Consider the following 25,176-nt stretch of genomic DNA (forward strand, 5'->3'; position numbering starts at 1 on the left):
ATAATCTATGCTTTACAGAATTATACAGCTAGATCGCAGTACTTCATGAGAAGTTGTACAGGTACTAATAACATAACTAGTATCAGTGGAATAGTGAGCACCAGTAACCAAAAGTTTGCTGGATCGAATCACAAAGCTGACAAGGTAAAAATCTGTCGTTCTGTCCCTGAGCAAGGCAGTTAACCCACTGTTACCCAGGCGCCAAAGACGTGGATGTCGATTAAGGCAGCCGTCCACACCGCTCTGATTCAGAGGGGTTGGGTTAAATGCGGAAGACACATTTCAGTTGAATGCATTCAGTTGTACAACTGACTAGGTATCCCCCTTCCCTTTTGCCATGGAACAGTAATGCAGTGAAGAACATGACCACTAGGTTGTGCTCCAGGACGCATATGTTGAGAGGAGCACAGGAGTGTGGATACAAACTGAAGTCATGCCTATCCTCAGTTCCATTCACCGAAGCAGTCATTTATGAGTTCTACGTTACTAACAGTTTCTGTGATCATGTCTCAGAGACAAATAAAAGGTAGTCAGTTAGATCAGGGTTTCCCAAACTTGGACCTGCCCCCCATTTAGTTTTTTGCTCTAGCACTACACAGTTGTAAATGAGAACTTGTTCTCAACTGGCCTACCTGGTTAAATACAGGTTAAATAAAAACAATTTAAACACAGCTGATTTCAACTTATCATCAAGCTTTGATTATTTGAGTCGGCTGTGTAGTGCTAGGGCAAAACCAAAACGTGCACCCAGGAGGGGCCCCAGGACCGAGTTTTGGAAACCTTAAATTAGATTATCTAAACCCAAGGGTAACCCATGTTGATCATCTGACAAACTGCTAGAGGATCATATTCACTGCATGTGTGTGAAAATATATGTTGTAATGATGAGCAGGCTCTATATCTTCAAAAGAGTTGAACATATCAAAAAGCAATTACAGTCACTGTGAAAAATCCAACCACTTTGTTGAACAACCATCTCATCATATTTACTATGCTCTAAAACAACTGTGTTTTTTCTAGGATCGGTCTGAGAGCCTTAAGGCTATGGGATGGTCCAGGGGGTGGAGTCAGGGCTATGGGAGGCAGGGGGAAGGGCAAGAGGAGAGTCCGAGGGGTGTGGTTTGAGCCACTAAGACCCCTAGCCCTGCGGAGCTTCAATGGAGCCAGCAGGTCAGGCCTAGATAAAACTTAGAAGGAATCTGAGGTCATGGGTGTAGAATATGAGTTGAGCCTCTTTTTTTCTCTCTCAGAATCTGTGCCCTTTCTCTGGTCCCTAATAAAGAAGTGACTTGCAGGAGGGGGGAAAAAATACTTCAAAGTGTCTTAAAATCTATGTGGTATCCTCTAAAGATTAGATACAACAACTTAGAATAGGGTCAAAGGAAATGTTACTGATAATATGATTGCATAAAAATATGAAGCTTCTCTCTTTATATTTCTACATTATAGATAGGTCAATGACTAGGCTACTGTAGTCATTTGCTACAGAAAACATTTAGTTATGCTAATGAGTTATTTAAAAAGAAATAACGATAGGAAAATAATTGCACATATTTGTGAGGTTCATATATCTTTACTTTCTCTAGGAAAAGACAATGAATTAGTATACACTAGCATAGCTCTCTTCTGTCCCATGTCCACTCTGGTGTCCACAGACAGGCTGGCCGGGCTTTGGACAGTCCCAGGGGCTTTTGTTCGGCCTCATTCTCTGAAGAGGAGCAGTCAGGGTCTCACAGTTCCAACCCTGCCCAGCCCCACAGCACAATGGGCCTGCAGCAATTATGCAGGAGAGGGGCTGCGAGAGCGGGCTTTGACATCTGGGCCATGACCTTTGACATGGAATCTGGGCAAGCTAAATCCTGCCAAAGGAAGGGTTATGGAAACTGCTCTTAGGGGGGAGGGTCAAGCAAGGGAACTGTGCAGAAAAGAGGGGAAAAACACCAAGAGACAAAAATAAAAAGTCACTAAATAGGTGACGGTAAATAGTGTCAATAGGAGGAAATGGTCAAGCGAGAGAGCAGAACTCTTCAATGGACAATTTCATAGCCGATATAATGAAAGTATGATTAGATATGGCAAGCTCAATTGTTCAGCTTAACTGCTCTTTGAAACATAGGAGTGACGTAAGTTTATACTTTGTTTTCTGTATATATTCAGAAAACTGAACAAATTCAGAACTTGCAAAAGTTTTCTGTAAGCAATTTAGGAGAAAATATGGAATTTTACTTCATGGAAATGTATTGAAGTGTTAATTTTAAAATCAGTGAGTAATACACATGGTTTGGGTAAGGTTATCAGGGATCTCCATGGTTGAAGAGGTGTCCACACAAACCTCCCCCTCTGTATGGAGTCAACCATGCTTGCACTAACCGCCACTCACAATAAACCCTGGTCAAAAGGAAATGTGTGTTAGCCCTGGTTCATTCAACAATACCAAATCCCTCACAAAGATAAGATATGCTTCAGTTGCCACATATAAAATGGGCAATAATCACCCTGTGTGTGGATTCAAGGCCAAATGTTTCTTGTTAGGTATCACAAAAACTAACCACTCAAACTTGTTGTGCCTTACTCACTTTGCTTGAGAAAAGTTCATAACTAATTTCCTCAAAATAATAAACAATCTGCCTAACCCTTACTGTCATTGCGTAAAGATGCACCAAAGTGAAGCTGGTTCATTTTCCCGTCATGCCTGTTGGGTTAATCTTGCAAGGCTTTTCTCTCCCCATAAATTATGATGCCAGTTTGTATTTGTGGGGAAATTCTTGAGCTGTTTGTGGTCACCTGATTTTTTTTTTTTACAGCCGTTTTGCAGATCCTGCAGGCCCCTAAAGGCTTTGTTCTGCCCTGAGAATGGCCCCCCAGGCCACAGCAAGAAGGGTCTGAGCCAGGGCTATAAATGTCAACTCCCACACTGATCTACAAAGCAGCATATACCATAGGGGGAGCGTATATCTCACACACACACACACACACACACACACACACACACACACACACACACACACACACACACACACACACACACACACACACACACACACACACACACACACACACACACACACACACACACACACACACACACACACACACACACACACACACAGGAAAACACAGTTTATTGATGTAGTGGGCTCACTAATACCCATCTATCTTTTATCTGACACCAGGCATGCAATAACTAATGTTTTCCCAGAGAAAAGACCACTCCACGATGGGCAAGGTGGCCCCAAGCTATGAGATAAATCTACTACCGTACACCCAGTCCTGGTGCCAACAGGTATGGGAGGTATTTCAACCATGACTATGCCACAGGAAGAATAAACATGAATGGGACCTCAGTATTTCAACACCATGTCTTTTAGACACTGAGCTACAACCTCTCACATTCCTAACTTAGAGAGCCCTTTCAGTCATGTGGAATGGTCTTAAGATATCATTTAGTAGCCAGAGCAGAGCTGGTCTGTTTCTACTACACATTTAGAACTCAACCACGTTCTTGTCTTTTTTTCTGAGGTATGTTATTTGTGCACTTTAGAGCAACATTGACTCAATAATACAGTAACGGTTGGCTTGTTGTCTTTACCACATCAAAACTAAGTGAATTTAGGTCCCAGGGATCTGAAATACTTATCAAGTCACTCAGTGAGATTGGTGTTGTTCATAATCCCAGAATGATCGAACACATTCTCTAGTCTGTGTGTGTTTGTGGTTTCCAAACCCGTGTGACTGTCACAAGTCACAAGTGTCCTTGGGTGAAGTAGAGTTAAAGTTAAATCCTCTGTTAATTGCATTACTATCAGAGACATTACAGCGTAATCCTTTATCCTGGATAAAATCCAATTAACATTTTAATTGAAGCTCCATTTTGCTCTCTACTTCAGATATGCCATGGAGGGTAAATAATCTTGTTATTAGACGAATCCAGAGTGTTTTCTAATGGAAAAACACTTCATCAATTCAATAGTAAGTAGACTGATTAAAAGTCAGTAAGAAAACAATGTCCTACCGGGCACAATATGTATAGTTTATTAAAGGACATAAGTCATGGTTTGTCACTCAAACAACATTGAAGAAAATCAATAGGGAAATGCCCTTTCCACTGCTGTTCTGTCCTTGGAAGGTCAAATCGAGACAGGGACTACTCAATTATGGGCAAACATGGGCATTAAAGTAGACCCAAATTGATAAGAACACCCCGTTTTAATTAAAATACCCTGTTTGGAAATGTGGGTCACCTCCACGAAAATAAAAAATGACTTAATGTTACACTTCTCCTATTGGTTTATTATCAAGGTCACACCAAACTGACCAAAGCATATATCCGAAGGAAAAACTGAGTCAAGTCAGTATTTTTATCTGAAGCTGTCTCTCTGTTTAACACACCACTTACTGAAATCAACGTTGTAAAAATGTGGTGCCATGGGCAGGCACTGAAATCAACGTTGTAAAAATGTGGTGCCATGGGCAGGCACTGAAATCAACGTTGTAAAAATGTGGTGCCATGGGCAGGCACTGAAATCAACGTTGTAAAAATGTGGTGCCATGGGCAGGCACTGAAATCGTACCTAAAACCTATCTGACACTGACAGTAATACGTGACAAATTAAACTGCTGTGTCTCCTCTCCAACAGGAAGTCTCTTCCTTGAGGGGGGAAACCTTTGGGAAGATAAATGAGATGTATACTTCTCTTCAACATGTCATACTACAAGTCACATTCCATGGATATGTATTAACAGAAAAGCTCAGCTACCAGTGGTGAGGGGCTGAATTTGGTTGACTCTCGGTCAATTAAGTCTCTTTTGTGGCCCTTAAAGCCTAACACAATGAAAGCCTTTGATGTGAATTCTCCTCCAAATGCTCTGCTCACAGCAGTCATAAAACACACCATAAATCTGCTCCACAATAACAGCTTCCCTCTCCTCTAAAGACAGCCCTGGAATACACCTCTGCCAGCTATTCTATCAAACAAGCACATTTAAACTGTTTCAATGAGAAACTAATGAAAAACCAAGGCATAGTAAGTGTGTTTTGGTGATATCTATCTATGTCACATTACTACAACTTGTTTGTCCACTATGTTCATTATTCCAGGAGGAAAATCTGGTTCACGAGGAAAAGGAGAATATACACAAAAAGCCAGACTTCATGTGTTCTATTTCTCCAATAGGTTTTACATCAAGCTTCATAAAAATACTCTCTATTGAAAAATAATTATCCATTCAAAACAACAAATATTTCATAAAGTACGGCCCTTTAAAACCTACTCACTTTAAAACCTACTTGTGTCATTCTAAACAACAGCTGGTGCCAAAATGGGGGAAGTTTCAGCAGTCATATTTATCGCCCCCTTCACAGTAAGACCCCTCCATGACAAAACAAAGCACATACTGTAGCAAGAAAACAAAAAGGTAAGAGGGGACACATACTGTATTTACACCCCCCCCCCTTATGCGTTCTAATCCTGGTCTAGTGCCAGAGCTTCCTGATTCAAAAGTCAGCTGCTGGCCACCTGGCCGACCTCCTCTGGCCACAGATGGTCAGTTGTCCACTGCAGTAGTGTGGGACTCCCTTTCCTTCCACACTCTCCAACTTGGCAAAATGAATTTGACCCAGAGGCCAGAGAACCAGCATATGTCCCCAACACCCCTTGCTCAGTCCCAGCTAGCAGCTATTTCTAAATCTGTTGGGGGGACATACATTGGAAACCAGGCCAGGGCCGTAAGGTCATGGGGGGTTGGCTTCTTTCTGGACCTCTGGACATGAGCCCCCACAACTCACATGAAAATACTCTGTCCTTGCCAAACTAATGGGCTTTTCTGATCCTAAAAAGACCTTAAACATGCCTGATGAGGACACAGAAAATGTTTTTTAAGAGCATCCTTGATCCAAATCCAATTTAAGGAGGACTTTCATTGTGTAACCATGCTATTGACTAGAACATATTCTTAATCTTGCAATCTTGCAGATCATAGGGCAGGTGTACTATGTGGAGTCTACTCACCTAGGCCTCCAATGGTGTGCCTGTTGTCCTGGACACGCAGCTGGATGGGGGAACTCTCAGCCTGGCTCTCTTCGTGGTAGAACAGCCTGTAGCCCTGGATGCTGACAGAGTTTCCTGGTGCCAGCTGCCAGCGCACTATGATGGTGGTGCAGTTCAGAGGCTCCAACTGTAGCTCAGGGGCCAGAGGCACTGTGAGGAGACACAAAGAGAGATAGATCTTTGGTTATAGTCACTGTGGGGAGACACGAAGAGAGATAGACCTGTGGTTAGAATCACTGTGGGCAGACACGAAGAGAGATAGATCTGTGATTAGAGTCCCTTTGGGGAGACATAAAGAGAGACCTGTGGTTAGAGTCACAGTACACATCTGAGTATTTATTTAATGTAATTATTTTGTGAAGAGATGGCAGCTCTTCTTCTAGCTACTAAGCAACTTTGCAGTATTTTTTTGTGTGTGTGTTATTTCTTATCACAAGCATTTTGCTACACCTGCAATAACATCAGCTAAATATGTGTATGTGACCCATACAATTTGATTTATTGAGGACAGTTCTGAGGATGTAAGGTTCAAACAGAATCTCTCTTTTTGTGTACTATTTATATACAGAGTTCAACCTGCATGACTATTCATTTTTATTCAGATGTCTTTATTTTAACCAGCTCATCTGAAATAGTACCAAGTCAAGGGAGAATATGAAACCCACCCAACCCCTGCTTCCCGATCTTCTTTACCTTAAGCCCAATGGCCAACACCAATGTGTTCATAAAGGTCAATTTGCTTCATATTCAGATACCATTCAGAGCCTTGCTACTATTGACAGTCCATAACTATTTATTATGAAAGGTTAGCTAGTCCTAAACAAATTAAGGACTTGTTCAGGCACACGTTTGTTTGGGATACCCAAATGATTAAGAGTAAACCATTTAATATGGCAGAAACATGCTTATTTAGATTTCCCAGAAATAATTTGCTGGATAAATAGGGGCAAAGTCACCAAAACATATTGAATTGTTAGAGATGCAGGGTGGTAGGCTGGCAGCAAGTTGACTCTGTAGCTTGTCTTGTTCCTTGAAAACAGGAATGATCTCCACCCAGCTGCTCACTGGCTTTACCTGATGGAAATAACCGGCTCCCAGCCTGCAGCCCCCAACCAGAGGTACATCCATACCATGCCCCAGCCTGACACACAGATACACAGCCAGGCACAAACACACAATAGCAGAGATGAGCCAGGTCCTTAGTTCTACTGACAGAATGCCTATTCAGCCAACATGATCCTGGCAGAATTCTAGAAAAGATCCTGTTTGTTTCCAAAAGGACAGAGCGAGAGAGGGCAGCAGTCTCCTCCCCCACCCCTGAGGCTCGGATGGAGCTCTAAACAGAACTATTATTCCTCCCACCCAGAGGCCTCTCTTTTATGACCCATGACTGAAGCCATTCCGATGTTACTGACAGAGAGGGCCAAAGGTCATGAAGTAACAAACGCAATGCCTTAACAAGATTATTAGAGCAAGCTCTTCTCATGGCTCTCTCTCACACATTCAGCAGAGGACTGGGAAGAAGAAAGGTTCAGAGATAATCCAGCCACTTTGCTCCTATATTGACTATGTGTAGAGGGAAGTGTGCTCTCACTGTGCGCCTGCAAGGCATGATGGTTTTAGTGTGCATGATAAGTCCGTGCAGGAAGTAAGGCAGGAAGTAAGGCCTTACATGTTTATTTCTGTGATGTGGTAGCTTTACAAATCTAAGGTTGAAATTCTGGTTCATGTTATGGCTTACTTTTTTGTCTTTTGACTTTAATTGATTAGAAGTCATACAGTTGTAATCATCTGTACAAGCATCATATGTGCACGCGGCAACCTAGTCATAAGACTGGGACACACAGAGCACATGTTTAACTTAAAAAATATATATAATGTGCATGCCTGAATGCCTGGAGCATCGGACCATCAGGGAGCAGCCAATAACTCATCGCTACTACTGAGGAGCATGTGTAAGTACCTTTGGCGCTGGATGCCTTAGGGGTGCGGTGGGAGGTCCAGGCTGACTGTTCCCCCCAGCCCACGCTAGTGGCTGCAGCGATGCGGAGGAGGTAGATGGTGTCGGGCTGCAGGCCCTCCAGGAGATACTGGGTCTTCTCCCCAAGAAGCTCCAGCTGGGTGACAGCCTGGTCAGCGCTGGTCCGATAGGACAAGCGGTAGGCCGACACCCGGCCGCGGCTTATCTTGGCTGCAAGGGGCTGCCAGGACACCTGGATGTCTGTGGGGCTGCGGCTGGTGAGGCTGAGCTCTGGAGCACGCAGGGGCACTGTGGAGAGGGAGACAGAGTGGTCATGTTGAGGCTTATACAGTCACCAACTTGTTCATTACTGTGTTTCTGTCTATATTTATGGTCGTTTTGTATGATGTTTTGGTGGGGACCAAAGGAAGAGCTGCGATTGCTAAAGTAACAGCTAGCTACTGAGACTATAATGAACAAACCCAGAGATACAAATCAGCTCACTGTACGTCAACTCAGTCATACTGGAAAATCAATTCAGTATGTCTGCAAGTGTACACAATAAATAGATGGGACCTGATTTAGACTGGTATGCAATCATGTGACAGATATTCCCTTAGTCAAGGACAATAGGCCAGTTATTTTCTGTGGAATATGAAAGAAATGTAATTATCCTTGATCATAAGTGGTGGTCACGGTTGCACAGTGCAGAAACATTTAATGGGGTGGTGTGAACTGTGAAGGGCCCTTGTGGGGAGTTAGATTATAGTAGAGAGGGTCATTCCTGATCTCTAAATATCAGCCTGACTAATGTTTAACTAGCCGAGTGGTCCACCATCTAATCCTTCCTTATTAGACTCCGCTATTCCTCTGGCGCACCTCTTAGAGACGACCTCGATTAGACAGCCTGGGGTTAGCCCCACTAGATTCATTACAGGACCTACAGTACTGCACACTCTCTACAGCCTATTCATTACAGTTTAAACAAACTGGAAAACATCCTCGGAGTCCTCCATTAGAGTGATAGAAGACCTTACACAATGACTACAGGATCAATATGAAGCATTCTCATTACTATTCATCTGGGGGTGTTTTTATTCATCCTGGGGTGACAGTTATGGCTGCACATTACCTCTGTTTCCCTGGGTTACAGCCCGATAAAGTCCAGGGTGGACTGTATGTTTGTGCATGTGGGAGCTAACGACGAGGCCTCACCATCCTCCAGGGTGTGCTGGAACACATGGTCTGACATGCGGCTGGCTCCCATGGGCATGTAGGCCACGATGTAGAAGGTGTAGTTCCGCACTGACTCCAGGTCATCAATAATGTACCGGGTTGTGTCGTTGCCAATGACAACCTGATATTCCTCGTTGTTCAAGCCTGGTTTTAGGGAAGAAAAGGACACACATTTAATCAATTAATCAATTACCACCCACAGAGTTGTAAGCTGCATGTACAGGCAAGGAGTTCAGAGGGGATCTGATCCTTCAATGCAAACTCTTTAGGGCACTAAAGGGGGACCCTATCATAAAAGGGTCTATGAAGATTTGCGTACATTCTGAGTACAAAGACAACTTTTGATAACTTTCCATAATCATCATTCAATGATTTCTCTCAGTATACAGAGCAATTAGAACATAATCACTTTGGCTTTAGGAACCTCCTTGTCTGAGCTGTCTGATTCTTACAAAGTTACGATGTACATCTGTCTCTAACGGTGGGCTTCTGGTCCATTCAGTATGGACAATATACAAAAAGTGTCAACTCAATCAAACTGGTTCCTTCCCCTTTTATAGGACAATTTCATCAACATTGCTCAAGCCAAATTCCAACATTAAATTTTCCCACATTGCTGGCTGAGCCTAATCGCAGTTTAATTAGCACAGATTAGGAAGGTCCCACAAAAGACTCACTTGTAGCCAGGACGTATTGAATCGTCCAGCCTGATTTCTGACCTGGTAAACAAGATCCTTGAGAGTAAACAGAAAAGGCCTTGTCCAGGGGCCTGAAAGGCCCAGGAAACCTCCCTGAAAAGACACACAAAGCCTCCCTCCCAGTCCAGCTCATGCTGTCCCAGTGCCTTGACAGAATCTCCTCTGTTGGATTAGCACACTCCAACACACAGACTAATTAGTTCCTCCTTTCATTAGAACCTCCATTTAATGCCAAGGCTCTGTGTCTGAGACCTCAGGTGCAGAATGCATTGGTGCTACTACTCCTGTCAATCTCAACGGCCAGCAATTCTCTGAGACCGGACAGAATGTTTCACGTAATCTTAATCAAGTGCACCAAATCCTTTACAGACACCAGTTATTTAAGGAGAAAGGGGCAGATTTTCTAACTTACTTCCGTTAACGTCCTTATCCTTACATAGCCTAGCAGGTGTTTCTTTTGCTGCATGGAATTCGTACATTTGGCCTATACAATGGTATTCCATAGCCGGCGATGAACAACCGTGCCTGAATGAACTGGATAACATTTGTGCTGAACTGTTACATTGTTTGAATGTGACTTTTGGTGCCTCTTCATCAACAATACAGTTTCCCAGGAAAGCTAAAGATCCAGCAGTCAATGACTGGGGTGACTAGTGACAACAGTGCAGCCCTTGTATTCTTGTGATCGTTTCCTGTCTATCCTGCATCTCATCTAGTGTAGGGTGTTCCTGCACCTTTAAAACCCATGCACAGGGCTTGAGATCGCCTATGGAAGGCCAGTCCTGTTTGTACAGAGCAAGCTGCTGTTCTTTCTTAGGTGCAGTAGTCATTCTTTTCCTTGACCTCTGCCTAGCAACCAACTATTAACAACAGATGGTCAATCTCCCACATTCCGTTCTGGGGGCAAGGAGGAAGCGGAGCATTCAGGACTCTAAACAGTGTTAACTGTTAACTCCTGGGGCTACCAAGGCCATTCATATGGAATGCCCTAATACATACGACATTAACTATTTCCTGCCAACATCAAGAAGAGTTTCTGCTTGAAAAGGTACAAGAAATAGAAGAGGCTCCCCTGAAATGGCCATCATATCTCACCTTCAGCCTTCATGTAGTGCACAGAGTAGGCGATCACTTTGTCTGAGTTGTACAGTGGTCTCTCCCAGGCCAGCAAGATGGCAGAGCTGGATACAGTGTCAGCCCGGATGTTCCTGGGCGCGCTGGGCCGGTCCTCTGACATCACCACTATGAGCCGGGCCATGGACAGCACAGAGCCCTGCTCATTCTCTACCTGGCACTGGTAGATGGCATCATCCTCAGGGATGATCTGGTTGATCACCAGTTTACTGTGGGACAAAACACATGGCCATATTAGACTTCTGTCCCTCCTTCAGTTTCCCCTACCAATACTAAACCCATTGCTTACCAGCTCTATCATTCTCTTTCAAATCAGAAACCGTTAACAAGCCAAGACAGTGGTATTAGCAGAGGATGCAAATTAGTGGGAAATCCACTGAAATGCCATTAGCACATTTGTAAATTATTCAGCTTCCTTTCTTTTGTAGGGAAGGGCTGATTAATTTTTAATTGGGACTGAGTTTCCAATCAACAAAGACAACTTACCTGTGGGGTAAAGGAATTAGGGATTCTGTTTCAATTAACATACAGCAGAACATACAATATGGTTGGTGTTTAGGAGGCAGGGATTTATAAAACAATGGGATGATCATATAAATAAACAATTGAGAGGGAGACAAACAGGAGCAGAGAGTTATTAGCTATATTACGATCTGGTGTTAGAGCTCAGACCTGTTGTACATCTTGATGCGTCCGTTGGAGTGGACCTTCTCTCCGTTCTTCAGCCAAGTGATGTGGGGCAGGGGAACCCCCTCAGCCTGGCACACAAAGCGTGCCGTGCCCGCACGCGGACGGGTCAGGCTCTCCGGCCACTCCACCAAGGATGGAGGCGCTGAATAAGGGAAACGTCATAGATGTAACAAACACCAACAATCATGTCTGTAATAACAACTGACACTCTACATAGACAACAACATGTGTTTACCTAGCACAGTGATGTTAGCTGTGGCGATGGTATAGTTGCGTGTGCCAGGGGTAGTGGCTCTGCACATGTACACTCCTCCGTGTTGGGGTTTAACATCAGAGATGATGAGGTTGCCATTGCCCAGCACCTTGGTGTTGAAAACATCGATGGACTTGCTGTCGGCTCGGCTCCAGGAGATGAGGGGTCGTGGGTTCCCTGTAGCCATGCATTCCAGGATGGCACTTTGGTGCAGGGACACAGTGGCATTCTGGGGCCCGGCGATGATACGAGGCCTCTGAGGCAATTTGGGGCTTGGAGCTGTGGAGGGGAGACAGGATTTGACCAGGGTGCCCACTTCACTACTCAACATAAATATAACTTGGCTTTTATTGGGCTTATAATGTTTGATGCAATGCTTGTAAATATATTATGTTTCAATCTGAAAAAAAGTGCTAATTCTCCACTATCTCCCACCTGGAGTGACAGTGAGGGTTGCCTCTGTACTCCGGCGACGGTTGGCGATGTTGGTCGCCACACAACGATAGTTCCCAGCATCCCCTTTTTCCACCCCGTGGATCTGCAAAACGCCACTGGGCAAGACTGTGATTCTGGGACAGACAAGAACACAAAGACAATCAATGCACCTGACATCATATATAATGGTGGATGAGCACACAGCTCTGATATTTCTATCACTCTGACATGTACAGTTTAAAATCGTAATAGACTTTACAACACTCTCAAATGCCATTTACAGATAAAGTTAATGACATGGCATGATAATGAAATAATGAGAATACATACCTTTTAGTTGCCAGGGGTAACATGACCCGATTGAACTCCCAGGTGATGATGGGAGGAGGGCTTGCAGTGACTTTGCAGGTGAAACGGGCGACTGATCCTTCTGTCACCACAATAGATGTTGGCTGATTTGTAAAGGGGGAGATACCTACAGAACAAGGAATGGTGAGACATTGTGTACTACAAGAGTAGACACATTCTCTAATGTACAGTACATGTTTGCGAAGAGATGATTACTAGTAATGCAGCCATTATTTTATTTATTTACCTTTATTTAACCAGGAAGGGCTCATTGAGATTTAAAATCTCTTTTTCAAGAGCATCCTGGCCAAGATACAGTGAGGCAAAAAAGTATTTAGTCAGCCACCAATTGTGCAAGTTCTCCCACTTAAAAAGATGAGAGAGGCCTGTAATTTTCATCATAGGTACACTTCAACTATGACAGACAAAATGAGAGAAAAAAAATCCAGAATATCACATTGTAGGATTTTTAATTAATTAATTTGTAAATTATGGTGGAAAATAAGTATGTGGTCAAAAACAAAAGTTTATCTCAATACTTTGTTATATACCCTTTGTTGGCAATGACAGAGGTTAAACGTTTTCTGTAAGTCTTCACAAGGTTTTCACACACTGTTGCTGGTATTTTGGCCCATTCCTCCATGCAGATCTCCTCTAGAGCAGTGATGTTTTGGGACTGTTGCTGGGCAACACGGACTTTCAACTCCCTCCAAATATTTTCTATGGGGATGAGATCTGGAGACTGGCTAGGCCACTCCAGGACCTTGAAATGCTTCTTACGAAGCCACTCCTTCGTTGCCCGGGTGGTGTGTTTGGGATCATTGTCATGCTAAAGACCCAGCCACGTTTCATCTTCAATGCCCTTGCTGATGGTAGGCTTTGTTACTTTGGTCCCTGCTCTCTGCAGGTTATTCACTACGTCCCCCCGTGTGGTTCTGGGATTTTTGCTCACCGTTCTTGTGATCATTTTGAACCCACGGGGTGAGATCTTGCGTGGAGCCCCAGATCGAGGGAGATTATCAGTGGTCTTGTATGTCTTCCATTTCCTAATAATTGCTCCCACAGTTGATTTCCTCAAACCATTGCAGATTCAGTCTTCCCAGCCTAGAGCAGGTCTACAATTTTGTTTCTGGTGTCCCTTGACAGCTCTTTGGTCTTGGACATAGTGGAGTTTGGAGTGTGACTGTTTGAGGTTGTGGACAGGTGTCTTTTATACTGATAACAAGTTCAAACAGGTGCCATTAATACAGGTAACGAGTGGAGGACAGAGGAGCCTCTTAAAGAAGAAGTTACAGGTCTGTGAGAGCCAGAAATCTTGCTTGTTTATAGGTGACCAAATACTTATTTTCCACCATAATTTGCAAATAAATTCATTCAAAATCCTACAATGTGATTTTCTGGATTTTTTTTTCTCATTCTGTCTGTCATAGTTGAAGTGTACCTATAATGAAAATTACAGGCCTCTCTCATCTTTTTAAGTGGGAGAACTTGCACAATTGGTGGCTGACTAAATACTTTTTTGCCCCACTGTAGGCACCAAGTCATTACAACAATTACAGACAAACAACATGAAAAAATACAAGTTATCTAGTAAAAACCATAGAATTCACAAGAGTATAACAAAATCAGAAACAGCAAATTAAAACCATTGACAGGTCAGGGAATCAGTCTCAAGATCATTCATCAGTGATTTAAAAATACCAAACGGAACAAGTTCTTCCAGTTTAAAAGTATTTTGTAAGGCGTTCCAAGACGATGGCGCAGAATACATAAAAGCCCTTTCACCAAATTCAGTTTGGACATTTGGAACAGTTAGCAGGATAAAGTCCAGCGAACGAAGAGAGTACCCACCACATTTCTGAACAATAAAAATGCCCAAATAAAAAGGCAGTAAACCCAAAATGGTTTTGTAAATAAAAGTATCTGCCTGATAGTGAGACTGTTGTGCTGTGAAGCTGAACCTCATTCTTAGAAATGTCATTGAAAATAGGAAAATTGCGGCCTCCCAGGTGGCACAGTGTGGCCAGGTGTACGGTGTTTCCTCCGACACAGTGGTGCGGCTGGCTTCCGGGTTGGATGTGCGTTGTGTCAAGAAGCAGTGGGGCTAGGTTGGGTTGTGTTTCGGAGGACGCATGGCTCTCAACCTTCGCCTCTCCCGAGTCCGTACGGGAGTTGCAGCGATGAGACAAGACTGTAACTACTACCAATTGGATACCATGAAATTGGGGAGAAGAAGAGAGAGCTTTAAAAAAATATATAAAATAGGAAAATCTATGTGCACAATTATACCGAAATGATCACTACTGCCTATCTTTAATTTTTAATCTTTATTCATATAATTGTCCATGAAACTACTTGCCAAGGAGCTGCCATGCCCCAACGAGAAAGCTCTATCCTATTCAAATCAAAATAAATTCTGTACATTAGCACATTTGCCAAGAATACTCATATGGGCTGTTGACAGCAAGATCTGAAGAGCCCCACAATCCATCCAACCTTACCCTTCCAAGACAAATTCTCTCCTTGACCTCCTCTCCTTACAGCCTAGACAGAGTTCGTGTGTTGATGCATTGCCGTCTAATCAAGACAGTCACAGGAAGACCCTTTGCCCTGAGATGTAGGTTAGTCCACTATTGAAATCAGCTGTTGTTTTTTTTCCATGCCCTGTCTCTCACCTTTTCTTTGAAAATGCATAAGCTCCAGTTCTCCCTCAAATTAGGTGTTATACAAGCACCAGACATCGGATATCAGACGGGGTTCCCGAGGCCATAACTAACCTAAACAAACCAGCATGTTACATGTACCTGTCAGCTCATCCTGGCTGGAGCACATTAAACCCTGAGGAGATCAGAGAGCAGAGGAAATCTCTGCTAGGCCCATCTTATTAATTAGCTCCTCTACTATGCACATCTACGCACACGAGCAGAGGTCAATCAGTCAAATGTGTGCCATGCACACAAACTTTTAGTGGCCCACCTAATGACTACTGCTAATACTTTAACTGAAATAAAATTCCTCATACGCTTGCTGTAAAACTCTTTATATTTGAACACAGAGTAATTATGCCCATAGCTGGTTATGAGGCCATGTGGAGGAGGAGGGGAAGCTTGATCCATTTTGTTTGAGATCATTGATTATTTTCCCCCTCATGGAGCAGTAGAGTTTGGGAAGATCAGTCAGTGAAAGATGATACTGAAAGTGAGGCCTTTGACAGGCCAGATGAATGGCCAGCCAGTGGGAACCTAAAAGGACTGCTCTATGCTAACAGTAGCATTAAAGGACAACATCGCATTTCACCAACCCTCACAGACACACAGTCCTCACAGACACACAGCATCTAATTCCTAATTAGGCCTACCTCTAGGTCTATTCCTAGAGAGACAACAGATATATTAGGTCTCATATGCTTATAGAAATTAATACATAATTATAACTGTTAACATCATATTATTTGCTACTGATTTTATACTTTAATCCCCCTGAGATAAAGAGGAGGATTAGTGCAGCCGGACGGTGATGATTGGTAGAGAGGTCTGGCAACATCCTGCTTCGATTCCATACAGTTCAGACACCACCTAAACTGTATGGAAACTAAACTCCATGAGAGCCCTCATGTACACAGCATGTGTCCCATTACTGATTTCACCTAAACCTTATCCACCGTTAAGAATGATGTTGCAAGTAGTTCAATGTCTAGAATAAATTGTTCATCGTTTCAAAAAGGTTATACAAAATCATCTAGAACATTATGATACCCCCCCCTTTTTCAGTCACTAAGCAGTAAAAAAAAAAAAGCCATTAAGGTCATCCACTCCCATTCCCCTTTTCAACTAAAGACGCCTCAGGTCAATAGTTTGTTAAAGTTACTGTTCAGTGAAAATATACATTTTAATAATATAATTAACTTTAATAATACGTTAACTCGTACGTATACTCGTATTTGTGGCCAAAGCATAAATTGGAGAAAAAAACACTTTAAAAGACCCTACATAAAATTTGTATCTCAAACAGACTGTTTCAAAAATGCTTGCTATTACCTCATGGAGGATGATGTCATCCTCCTGAGGAGGATGATATGACCAGTCAACTCTACTCTGTTGTTGGTGAACACCCACACTGGAAACCCTCTTTTCATGCCACTTTGATACCGAAATGACTTTTTCATAGCAGGTTAGGAGACTTAACATAGCCGATTAGGAGACTGAGATTACGGTTAGAAAAAGGGTTAAGGTTAGGGTCAGTGAAAATGCTCTCCAAATCTGCTACGAAATCACTTTATATCGAAGTGGCTTGAATAGAGTGTGTCACATGCCCACACCATTCCAACACAGAAAAGCTGTATTGTAACACACTTAATTACACTTTTTTGGAAAGAAAACGATTTCACTCATATTGTAATTAAGAATACATCATATTTCATAGAAATCTGGAAACACTGGACAGTTACTTTAAAGTAAATGACGGTGTACTGCTCTTGATACAGACCTCAATTTAAATCACATTTTTGGAATAAATAAATATATAAAATATTTACCAAAAAGCATCAACTTAATTATCATAAACAAATAAAACCACTCCTGGAACAACTGCGACCCAGTGCAACCAACATACTAGGCTACATCCGTGAAGGACTATATAAGAAGACTACATCAGAAATACCCAAAACAAGTACCACAAAACAAAATCCTCTTCACCCATTTACTATTCAGAGAAAAAGGAATCAGATAATTCAAAGATACACATGACATGTGTCTTCAGATTCAAAACAGCTGCATGTTTTCAGAATGCAATGCGCACCACTTAAGTAATGGATTAACAAAAGACTGCAGTGCTCTTTGACCTTTGCACACATCCGATGCTGTTTGTGCTGCAGGGGCGAGCAGCCATCAGCACTCACAGATGAAGAGGCAGTCTGAGGGGAGGGGAGGGGAGAGGGGCATCAGAGTACCTCTCCTGGGTTCTCTCTCTCTCCATCCAACTCTCTCTCCCCTCCCTAGGCTCAGTTATCTCGCTAGCCCAGTGTAACAATGAGATACTCTACCCAGTGTTTGCCTTCGGAGGCTCCCCCACTAACTTTATCACAGAAATTACCCCTCTTCTCTAAATTCTGCACACAAAAAACCCTGAACGCACACCAAACACAGCAGGCTTGCTAGGGGAGAAAAGAGAGGGGGGGGGGAGCCAACAGATGAAGAAAACATACGAGGAGCCGTGTAAAGATTACAAGGAGCTCAGACTTAAAGCGAGGCAAATCCTCACTAGGTGCAAGGTTCATCGTTTCTGATTGAACAGCTGTTGCCACTGACATCAGAGAGGAACCCAATCAACATCTTCTTGCACCTTAAGTCTGAATAATTGAACTATTACCACTCATCAAATTTCACTGACAATCAGCACGCAGCACAAGTGGTGCACTTCTAGCTGTATCCCTAACAAACCTTTCTTAGAGTACTACTTAAAAGCAACGTAAATCTCAAGCACTGCTCTCGAGAAACCTTGCCTAAAGGTAAACTCCACCCCATCATAAAAACACTGGATTGTGTCCTGGCCTCTATAACAGCCAATATGGATAGCTGGACGTAACCTGGGTTTCCAGGTGTCGTGGTGCTGAATAGCGGGAAAGCCCTAACTGCCAGACTGGGCTCTCTGTGAATCCTGATCAGCGCACTGCACTCTGACATCTACTCCGTGTCGTCTTGAGGAAGGCGGCAAGGGGAATTCTGTCCCTCCTAAACGCAGCTGACCCTCTGACATTTCAAGGTGAAGACCTCCTTGTTTTTTTCACTGGCCACGGGCAGAGCGTTCATGAGCAAAGCCAGAATGAACCCAATTCATTTTGGGATCCACAACCTAAATTGTCTACCCTGACCAGTTTTAGAGAGCTGCGCCACTTTGCCTTGAACTTTAATTTGCAGAGCGCTTTACTTCTAGTATTTGACTTTCAAATGGAATGCTAACTTATCTAATGGGTTGTGTCCCACCAGTTGCTGTAAAGGCCCATTTCTTTGTGTAAAGTTCTTTTGAAGACAAGGAGACTGATCCTTTCACTGAGCCCCTGGCCACTTTGCTTTGGGCATTTTTAATTAAATTAGTTCTGAGCTTTAAGGCCTCTTGTGTATCAGGCCCTCTGCAGAGGAATATTTGCTGTGGAGATAAGTGCAGGCAGGCATTTGATTGGGACCATCATTGATTTTCCCCGCAGCCGGACAACTTTCTCACGGTTTCTGGAAGGAAATGCTGTAGGAATGCTCAACCGGTGTCGCTCATTCAGCCGACAGAAACTATCAACCGGTTTTCCCCATTAAGCAGCAAGTCGGAGTCAGAGTCCGAGCCTTCTCTTGTCTCTACTCCTCCCGTTACGGGGTCTGAGACGCCGAAGCTTCCCAACATTAGCCCTGACAAATTGAAAACTCTAGTCATTGGCGACTCCATTATCCGCAGTATTAGACTTAAAACGAATCATCCAGCGATCATACACTGTTTACCAGGGGGCAGGGCTACCGAAGTTAAGGCCAATCTGAAGATGGTGCTGGCTAAAGCTAAAACTGGTGAGTGTAGAGAGTATAGAGATATTGTTATCCACGTCGGCACCAACGATGTTAGGATGAAACAGTCAGAGATCACCAAGAGCAACATAGCTTCAGCGTGTAAATCAGCTAGAAAGATGTGTCGGCATTGAGTTATTGTATCTGGCCCCCTCCCAGTTAGGGGGAGTGATGAGCTCTACAGCAGAGTCTCACAACTCAATCACTGGTTGAAAACTGTTTTCTGCCCCTCCCAAAAGATAGAATTTGTAGATAATTGGCCCTCTTTCTGGGACTCACCCACAAACAGGACCAAGCCTGACCTGCTGAGGAGTGACGGACTCCATCCTAGCTGGAGGGGTGCTCTCATCTTATCTACCAACATAGACAGGGCTCTAACTCCTCTAGCTCCACAATTAAATAGGGTGCAGGCCAGGCTGTTAGCCAGCCTGCCAGCACAGTGGAGTCTGCCACTAGCACAGTCAGTGTAGTCAGCTCAGCTATCCCCATTGAGACCGTGTCTGTGCCTCGACCTAGGTTGGGCAAAACTAAACATGGCGGTGTTCGCCTTAGAAATCTCACTAGGATAAAGACCTCCTCCATTCCTGTCTTTATAGAAAGAGATCATGATACCTCACATCTCAAAATAGGGCTACTTAATGTTAGATTCCTTACTTCAAAGGCAATTATAGTCAATGAACTAATCACTGATCATAATCTTAATGTGATTGGCCTGACTGAAACATGGCTTAAGCCTGATGAATTTACTGTGTTAAATGAGGCCTCACCTCCTGGCTAAACTATTGACCATATCCCCTGTGCATCCCGCAAAGGCGGAGGTGTTGCTAACATTTACGATAGCAAATTTCAATTTACAAAAAAAAAATGACGTTTTCGTCTTTTGAGCTTCTAGTCATGAAATCTATGCAGCCTACTCAATCACTTTTTATAGCTACTGTTTACAGGCCTCCTGGGCCATATACAGCGTTCCTCACTGAGTTCCCTGAATTCCTATCAGACCTTGTAGTCATAGCAGATAATATTATAATCTTTGGTGACTTTAATATTCACATGGAAAAGTCCACAGACCCACTCCAAAAGGCTTTCAGAGCCATCATCGACTCAGTGGGTTTTATCTAACATGTCTCTGGACCCACTCACTGTCACAGTCATACTCTGGACCTAGTTTTGTCCCTTGGAATAAATGTCGTGGATCATAATGTTTTTCCTCATAATCCTGGACTATCGGACCACCATTTTATTACGTTTGCAATTGCAACAAATAATCTGCTCAGACCCCAACCAAGGAAAATCAAAAGTCGTGCTATAAATTCACAGACAACACAAAGATTCCTTGATGTCCTTCCAGATTCCCTCTGTCTACCCAAGGATGCCAGAGGACAAAACTCAGTTAACCACCTAACTGAGGAACTCAATTTAACCTTGCGCAATACCCTAGATGCAGTTGTACCCCTAAAAACTACAAACCTTTCTCATAAGATACTAGCTCCATGGTACACAGAAAATACCCGAGCTCTGAAGCAAGCTTCCAGAAAATTGGAACAGAAATGGCACCACACCAAACTGGAAGTCTTCCGACTAGCTTGGAAAGACAGTACCGTGCAGTACCGAAGAGCCCTTACTGCTGCTCGATCATCCTATTTTCTAACTTAATTGAGGAAAATAAGAACAATCCTAAATTATTTTTTGATACTGTCGCAAAGCTAACTAAAAAGCAGCATTTCCCAAGAGAGGATGGCTTTCACTTCAGCAGTGATAAATTCATGAACTTCTTTGAGGAAAAGATCATGATTATTAGAAAGCAAATTACGGACTCCTCTTTAAATCTGCGTATTCCTTCAAAGCTCAGTTGTCCTGAGTCTGCACAACTCTGCCAGAACCTAGGATCAAGAGAGATGCTCAAGTGGTTTAGTACTATATCTCTTGACACAATGATGAAAATAATCATGGCCTCTAAACCTTCAAGCTGCATACTGGACCCTATTCCAACTAAACTACTGAAAGAGCTGCTTCCTGTGCTTGGCCCTCCTATGTTGAACATAATAAACGGCTCTCAATCCACCGGATGTGTACCAAACTCACTAAAAGTAGAAGTAATAAAGCCTCTCTTGAAAAAGCCAAACCTTGACCCAGATAATATAAAAAACTATCGGCCTATATCGAATCTTCCATTCCTCTCAAAAAATTTTGAAAAGGCTGTTGCGCAGCAACTCACTGCCTACCTGAAGACAAACAATGTATACGAAATGCTTCAGTCTGGTTTTAGACCCCATCATAGCACTGAGACTGCAGACCGAGGCTCTGCATCTGTCCTCGTGCTCCTAGACCTTAGTGCTGCTTTTGATACCATCGATCACCACATTCTTTTGGAGAGATTGGAAACCCAAATTGGTCTACACGGACAAGTTCTGTCCTGGTTTAGATCTTATCTGTCAGAAAGATATCAGTTTGTCTCTGTGAATGGTTTGTCCTCTGACAAATCAACTGTAAATTTTGGTGTTCCTCAAGGTTCCGTTTTAGGACCACTATTGTTTTCACTATATATTTTACCTCTTGGGGATGTCATTAGAAAACATAATGTTAACTTTCACTGCTATGCGGATGACACACAGCTGTACATTTCAATGAAACATGGTGAAGCCCCAAAATTGCCCTCGCTAGAAGCATGTGTTTCAGACATAAGGAAGTGGATGGCTGCAAACTTTCTACTTTTAAACTCGGAAAAAACAGAGATGCTTGTTCTAGGTCCCAAGAAACAAAGAGATCTTCTGTTGAATCTGACAATTAATCTTAATGGTTGTACAGTCGTCTCAGATAAAACTGTGAAGGACCTCGGCGTTACTCTGGACCCTGATCTCTCTTTTGAAGAACATATCAAGACCATTTCAAGAACAGCTTTTTTTCCATCTATGTAACATTGCAAAAATCAGAAACTTTCTGTCCAAAAATGATGCAGAAAAATGAATCCATGCTTTTGTCACTTCTAGGTTAGACTACTGCAATGCTCTACTTTCCGGCTACCCGGATAAAGCACTAAATAAACTTCAGTTAGTGCTAAATACGGCTGCTAGAATCCTGACTAGAACCAAATGTGATCATATTACTCCAGTGCTAGCCTCCCTACCCTGGCTTCCTGTCAAGGCAAGGGCTGATTTCAAGGTTTTACTGTTAACCTACAAAGCATTACATGGGCTTGCTCCTACCTATCTCTCTGATTTGGTCCTGCCGTACATACCTACACGTACGCTACGGTCACAAGACACAGGCCTCCTAATTGTCCCTAGAATTTCTAAGCAAACAGCTGGAGGCAGGTCTTTCTCCTATAGAGCTCCATTTTTATGGAATGGTCTGCCTACCCATGTAAGAGACGCAAACTCGGTCTCAACCTTTAAGTCTTTACTGAAGACTCATCTCTTCAGTGGGTCATATGATCGAGTGTAGTCTGGCCCAGGAGTGGGAACGTGAACGGAAAGGCTCTGGAGCAACGAACCGCCCTTGCTGTCTGTGCCTGGCCGGTTCCCCTCTTTCCACTGGGATTCTCTGCCTCTATCCCTATTACAGGGGCTGAGTCACTGGCTTACTGGGGCTCTTTCATACCGTCCCTGGGAGGGGTGTGTCACTTGAGTGGGTTGAGTCACTGATGTGATCTTCCTGCCTGGGTTGCCCCCCCCCCCCCCCGGAGATCTTTGTGGGTTATACTCGGCCTTGTCTCAGGATGGTAAGTTGGTGGTTGAAGATATCCCTCTAGTGGTGTGGGGGCTGTGCTTTGGCAAAGTGGGTGGGGTTATATACTTCCTGTTTGGCCCTGTCCGGGGGTGTCCTCGGATGGGGCCACAGTGTCTCCTGACACCTCCTGTCTCAGCCTCCAGTATTTATGCTGCAGTAGTTTATGTGTCGGGGGGGCTAGGGTCAGTTTGCTATATCTGGAGTACTTCTCCTGTCCTGTTCGGTGTCCTGTGTGAATTTAAGTGTGCTCTCTCTAATTCTCTCTTTCTCTCTTTCTTTCTCTCTCTCGGAGGACCTGAGCCCTAGGACCATGCCTCAGGACTACCTGACATGATGACTCCTTGCTGTCCCCAGTCCACCTGGCCGTGCTGCTGCTCCAGTTTCAACTGTTCTGCCTTATTATTATTGGACCATGCTGGTCATTTATGAACATTTGAACATCATGGCCATGTTCTGTTATAATCCCCACCCGGCACAGCCAGAAGAGGACTGGCCACCCCACATAGCCTGGTTCCTCTCTAGGTTTCTTCCTAGGTTTTGGCCTTTCTATGGAGTTTTTCCTAGCCACCGTGCTTCTACACCTGCATTGCTTGCTGTTTGGGGTTTTAGGCTGGGTTGCTGTACAGCACTTTGAGATATCAGCTGATGTACGAAGGGCTATATAAATACATTTGATTTGATTTGATTTTGAACGGATACAGGGGCCCATCCTTCAGTAACACGCTCCCATGGAGGAATAAAATGTGGAACCTCTAATCAACATCAAATACATTCCTAAGTGTTGCACAACAGCAGCAATGCAACATGGAGGCATCCATCCCAGTAGCCCGGGGCCTGGGGGCATGAGAGGATGAGCTTCCCAGATACAAAAAATGCTGGATTGACAAACAGAGAGATCCTTATTGATTATTGATTAACTACTAAGCCTTAGTCTAAAATCTATTCTGCTAGGGTTTGTCGAGCTGTGGTCACTGACATCGCTGCCCAAAATATGTGATTGACCATCTCCTTTGAGTGATGATGGTCGCCAGAGGCGGCACCTAATGCTCCTAAATGAAATATTGAAGCAGATGAGCTGAGGCTCACACTACAATGACTAGATTATACCTTCAACTATCTCTGTGTGCCCATTTACTATTTACGTCTTCCAGTCACCTTACAGACTTTTGAAACACATCAAGAATAAAATACGTGCTCTGCATTGCCAGCAAATGCTCATCATATGCACCTCTCCCTGAAGCGTTGGGTATCCAGTTATTGAGAAAGGCCTCCATAAATGAAAAGGTGACTTGACTATTCTCCACCTTTCACAATGTGTTTATGTTACTTAATGATTTCATTCAACCACATGGAGAATATATAACTACCAAACCCACCTAGCTAAATTGTAAAATAATTTATTGTTTACCCGGATATTTTTGCCAGCTTGTTTCTAATGATGGGGTGAATGACTGCACCAAGAAACACAAAAAGAGGATCTGGCCATCTGCCCCTTGCAGTGACCCCACCTCTGACCTCCAACCTCTACAAATCCTGTCCAGCACTGCTGGGGTGGCCTAACGTTCCCCTGCTGGCTCTCTGCAAACTGCCAATCAATCACTCAGAGCCTCCTAAAACTGGGAGGGTACTCTTCCTTCCTACAGATACGAAATGCCCCCGCTAACATGCTCTTTGTCTTAAACCCTGTCCACTGCCATTCCATTCTGGCACAGTAAAACAATGCTTTGCATCATGCTTTTCTTCATTTAGTCACTGTGGAGATGGGAGATGTTGGTTTGCTTTACTGTGAAGATGATGGTAATGAGTTGCAAAAAAATCTGTTGCTATTGATCATGAACAAAGTGGGGATTCACAATAAATCAAATCTCTAACACAAAACATAATGATGGGTATTCCATTATTAGTAATGACCATTTAAATCCTCCTCTAAGGTTCTGCGGCATGCAGACTTTGGACCCTTATCCTAAGAAACAGAAACAAGTTTGACAGCAACAAAAAAATCTGTGAGTGACCACTGAAAACACATTCACCAATGTCCGAACGAAACTATAGAATTATTCCGTGCCCTGCCTCCCAGCTGGCCGATCTCTTTGTTTTCGAGAGG

At 43.4% G+C, this 25,176-nt stretch overlaps 1 protein-coding gene across 1 annotated transcript in view; it reads right to left on the bottom strand.

The window, feature by feature from the left end:
• Nucleotides 1-25,176, bottom strand: part of LOC124033732 (protogenin A-like) — a 46,817-nt gene that overhangs the window by 9,505 nt on the left and 12,136 nt on the right. The window contains exons 3-10 of the mRNA XM_046345942.1: nt 12,784-12,928; nt 12,454-12,587; nt 12,001-12,297; nt 11,748-11,907; nt 11,037-11,284; nt 9,223-9,387; nt 8,011-8,316; nt 6,009-6,197 (exon numbers count right to left, since the gene is read on the bottom strand). Coding sequence (XP_046201898.1) covers nt 6,009-6,197; nt 8,011-8,316; nt 9,223-9,387; nt 11,037-11,284; nt 11,748-11,907; nt 12,001-12,297; nt 12,454-12,587; nt 12,784-12,928 — 1,644 coding nt within the window. The remainder of the gene's footprint in view (nt 1-6,008; nt 6,198-8,010; nt 8,317-9,222; nt 9,388-11,036; nt 11,285-11,747; nt 11,908-12,000; nt 12,298-12,453; nt 12,588-12,783; nt 12,929-25,176) is intronic.

This window comes from Oncorhynchus gorbuscha, linkage group LG04, assembly GCF_021184085.1.
Source record: "Oncorhynchus gorbuscha isolate QuinsamMale2020 ecotype Even-year linkage group LG04, OgorEven_v1.0, whole genome shotgun sequence".
Taxonomy (NCBI): Eukaryota; Metazoa; Chordata; class Actinopteri; order Salmoniformes; family Salmonidae; genus Oncorhynchus; species Oncorhynchus gorbuscha.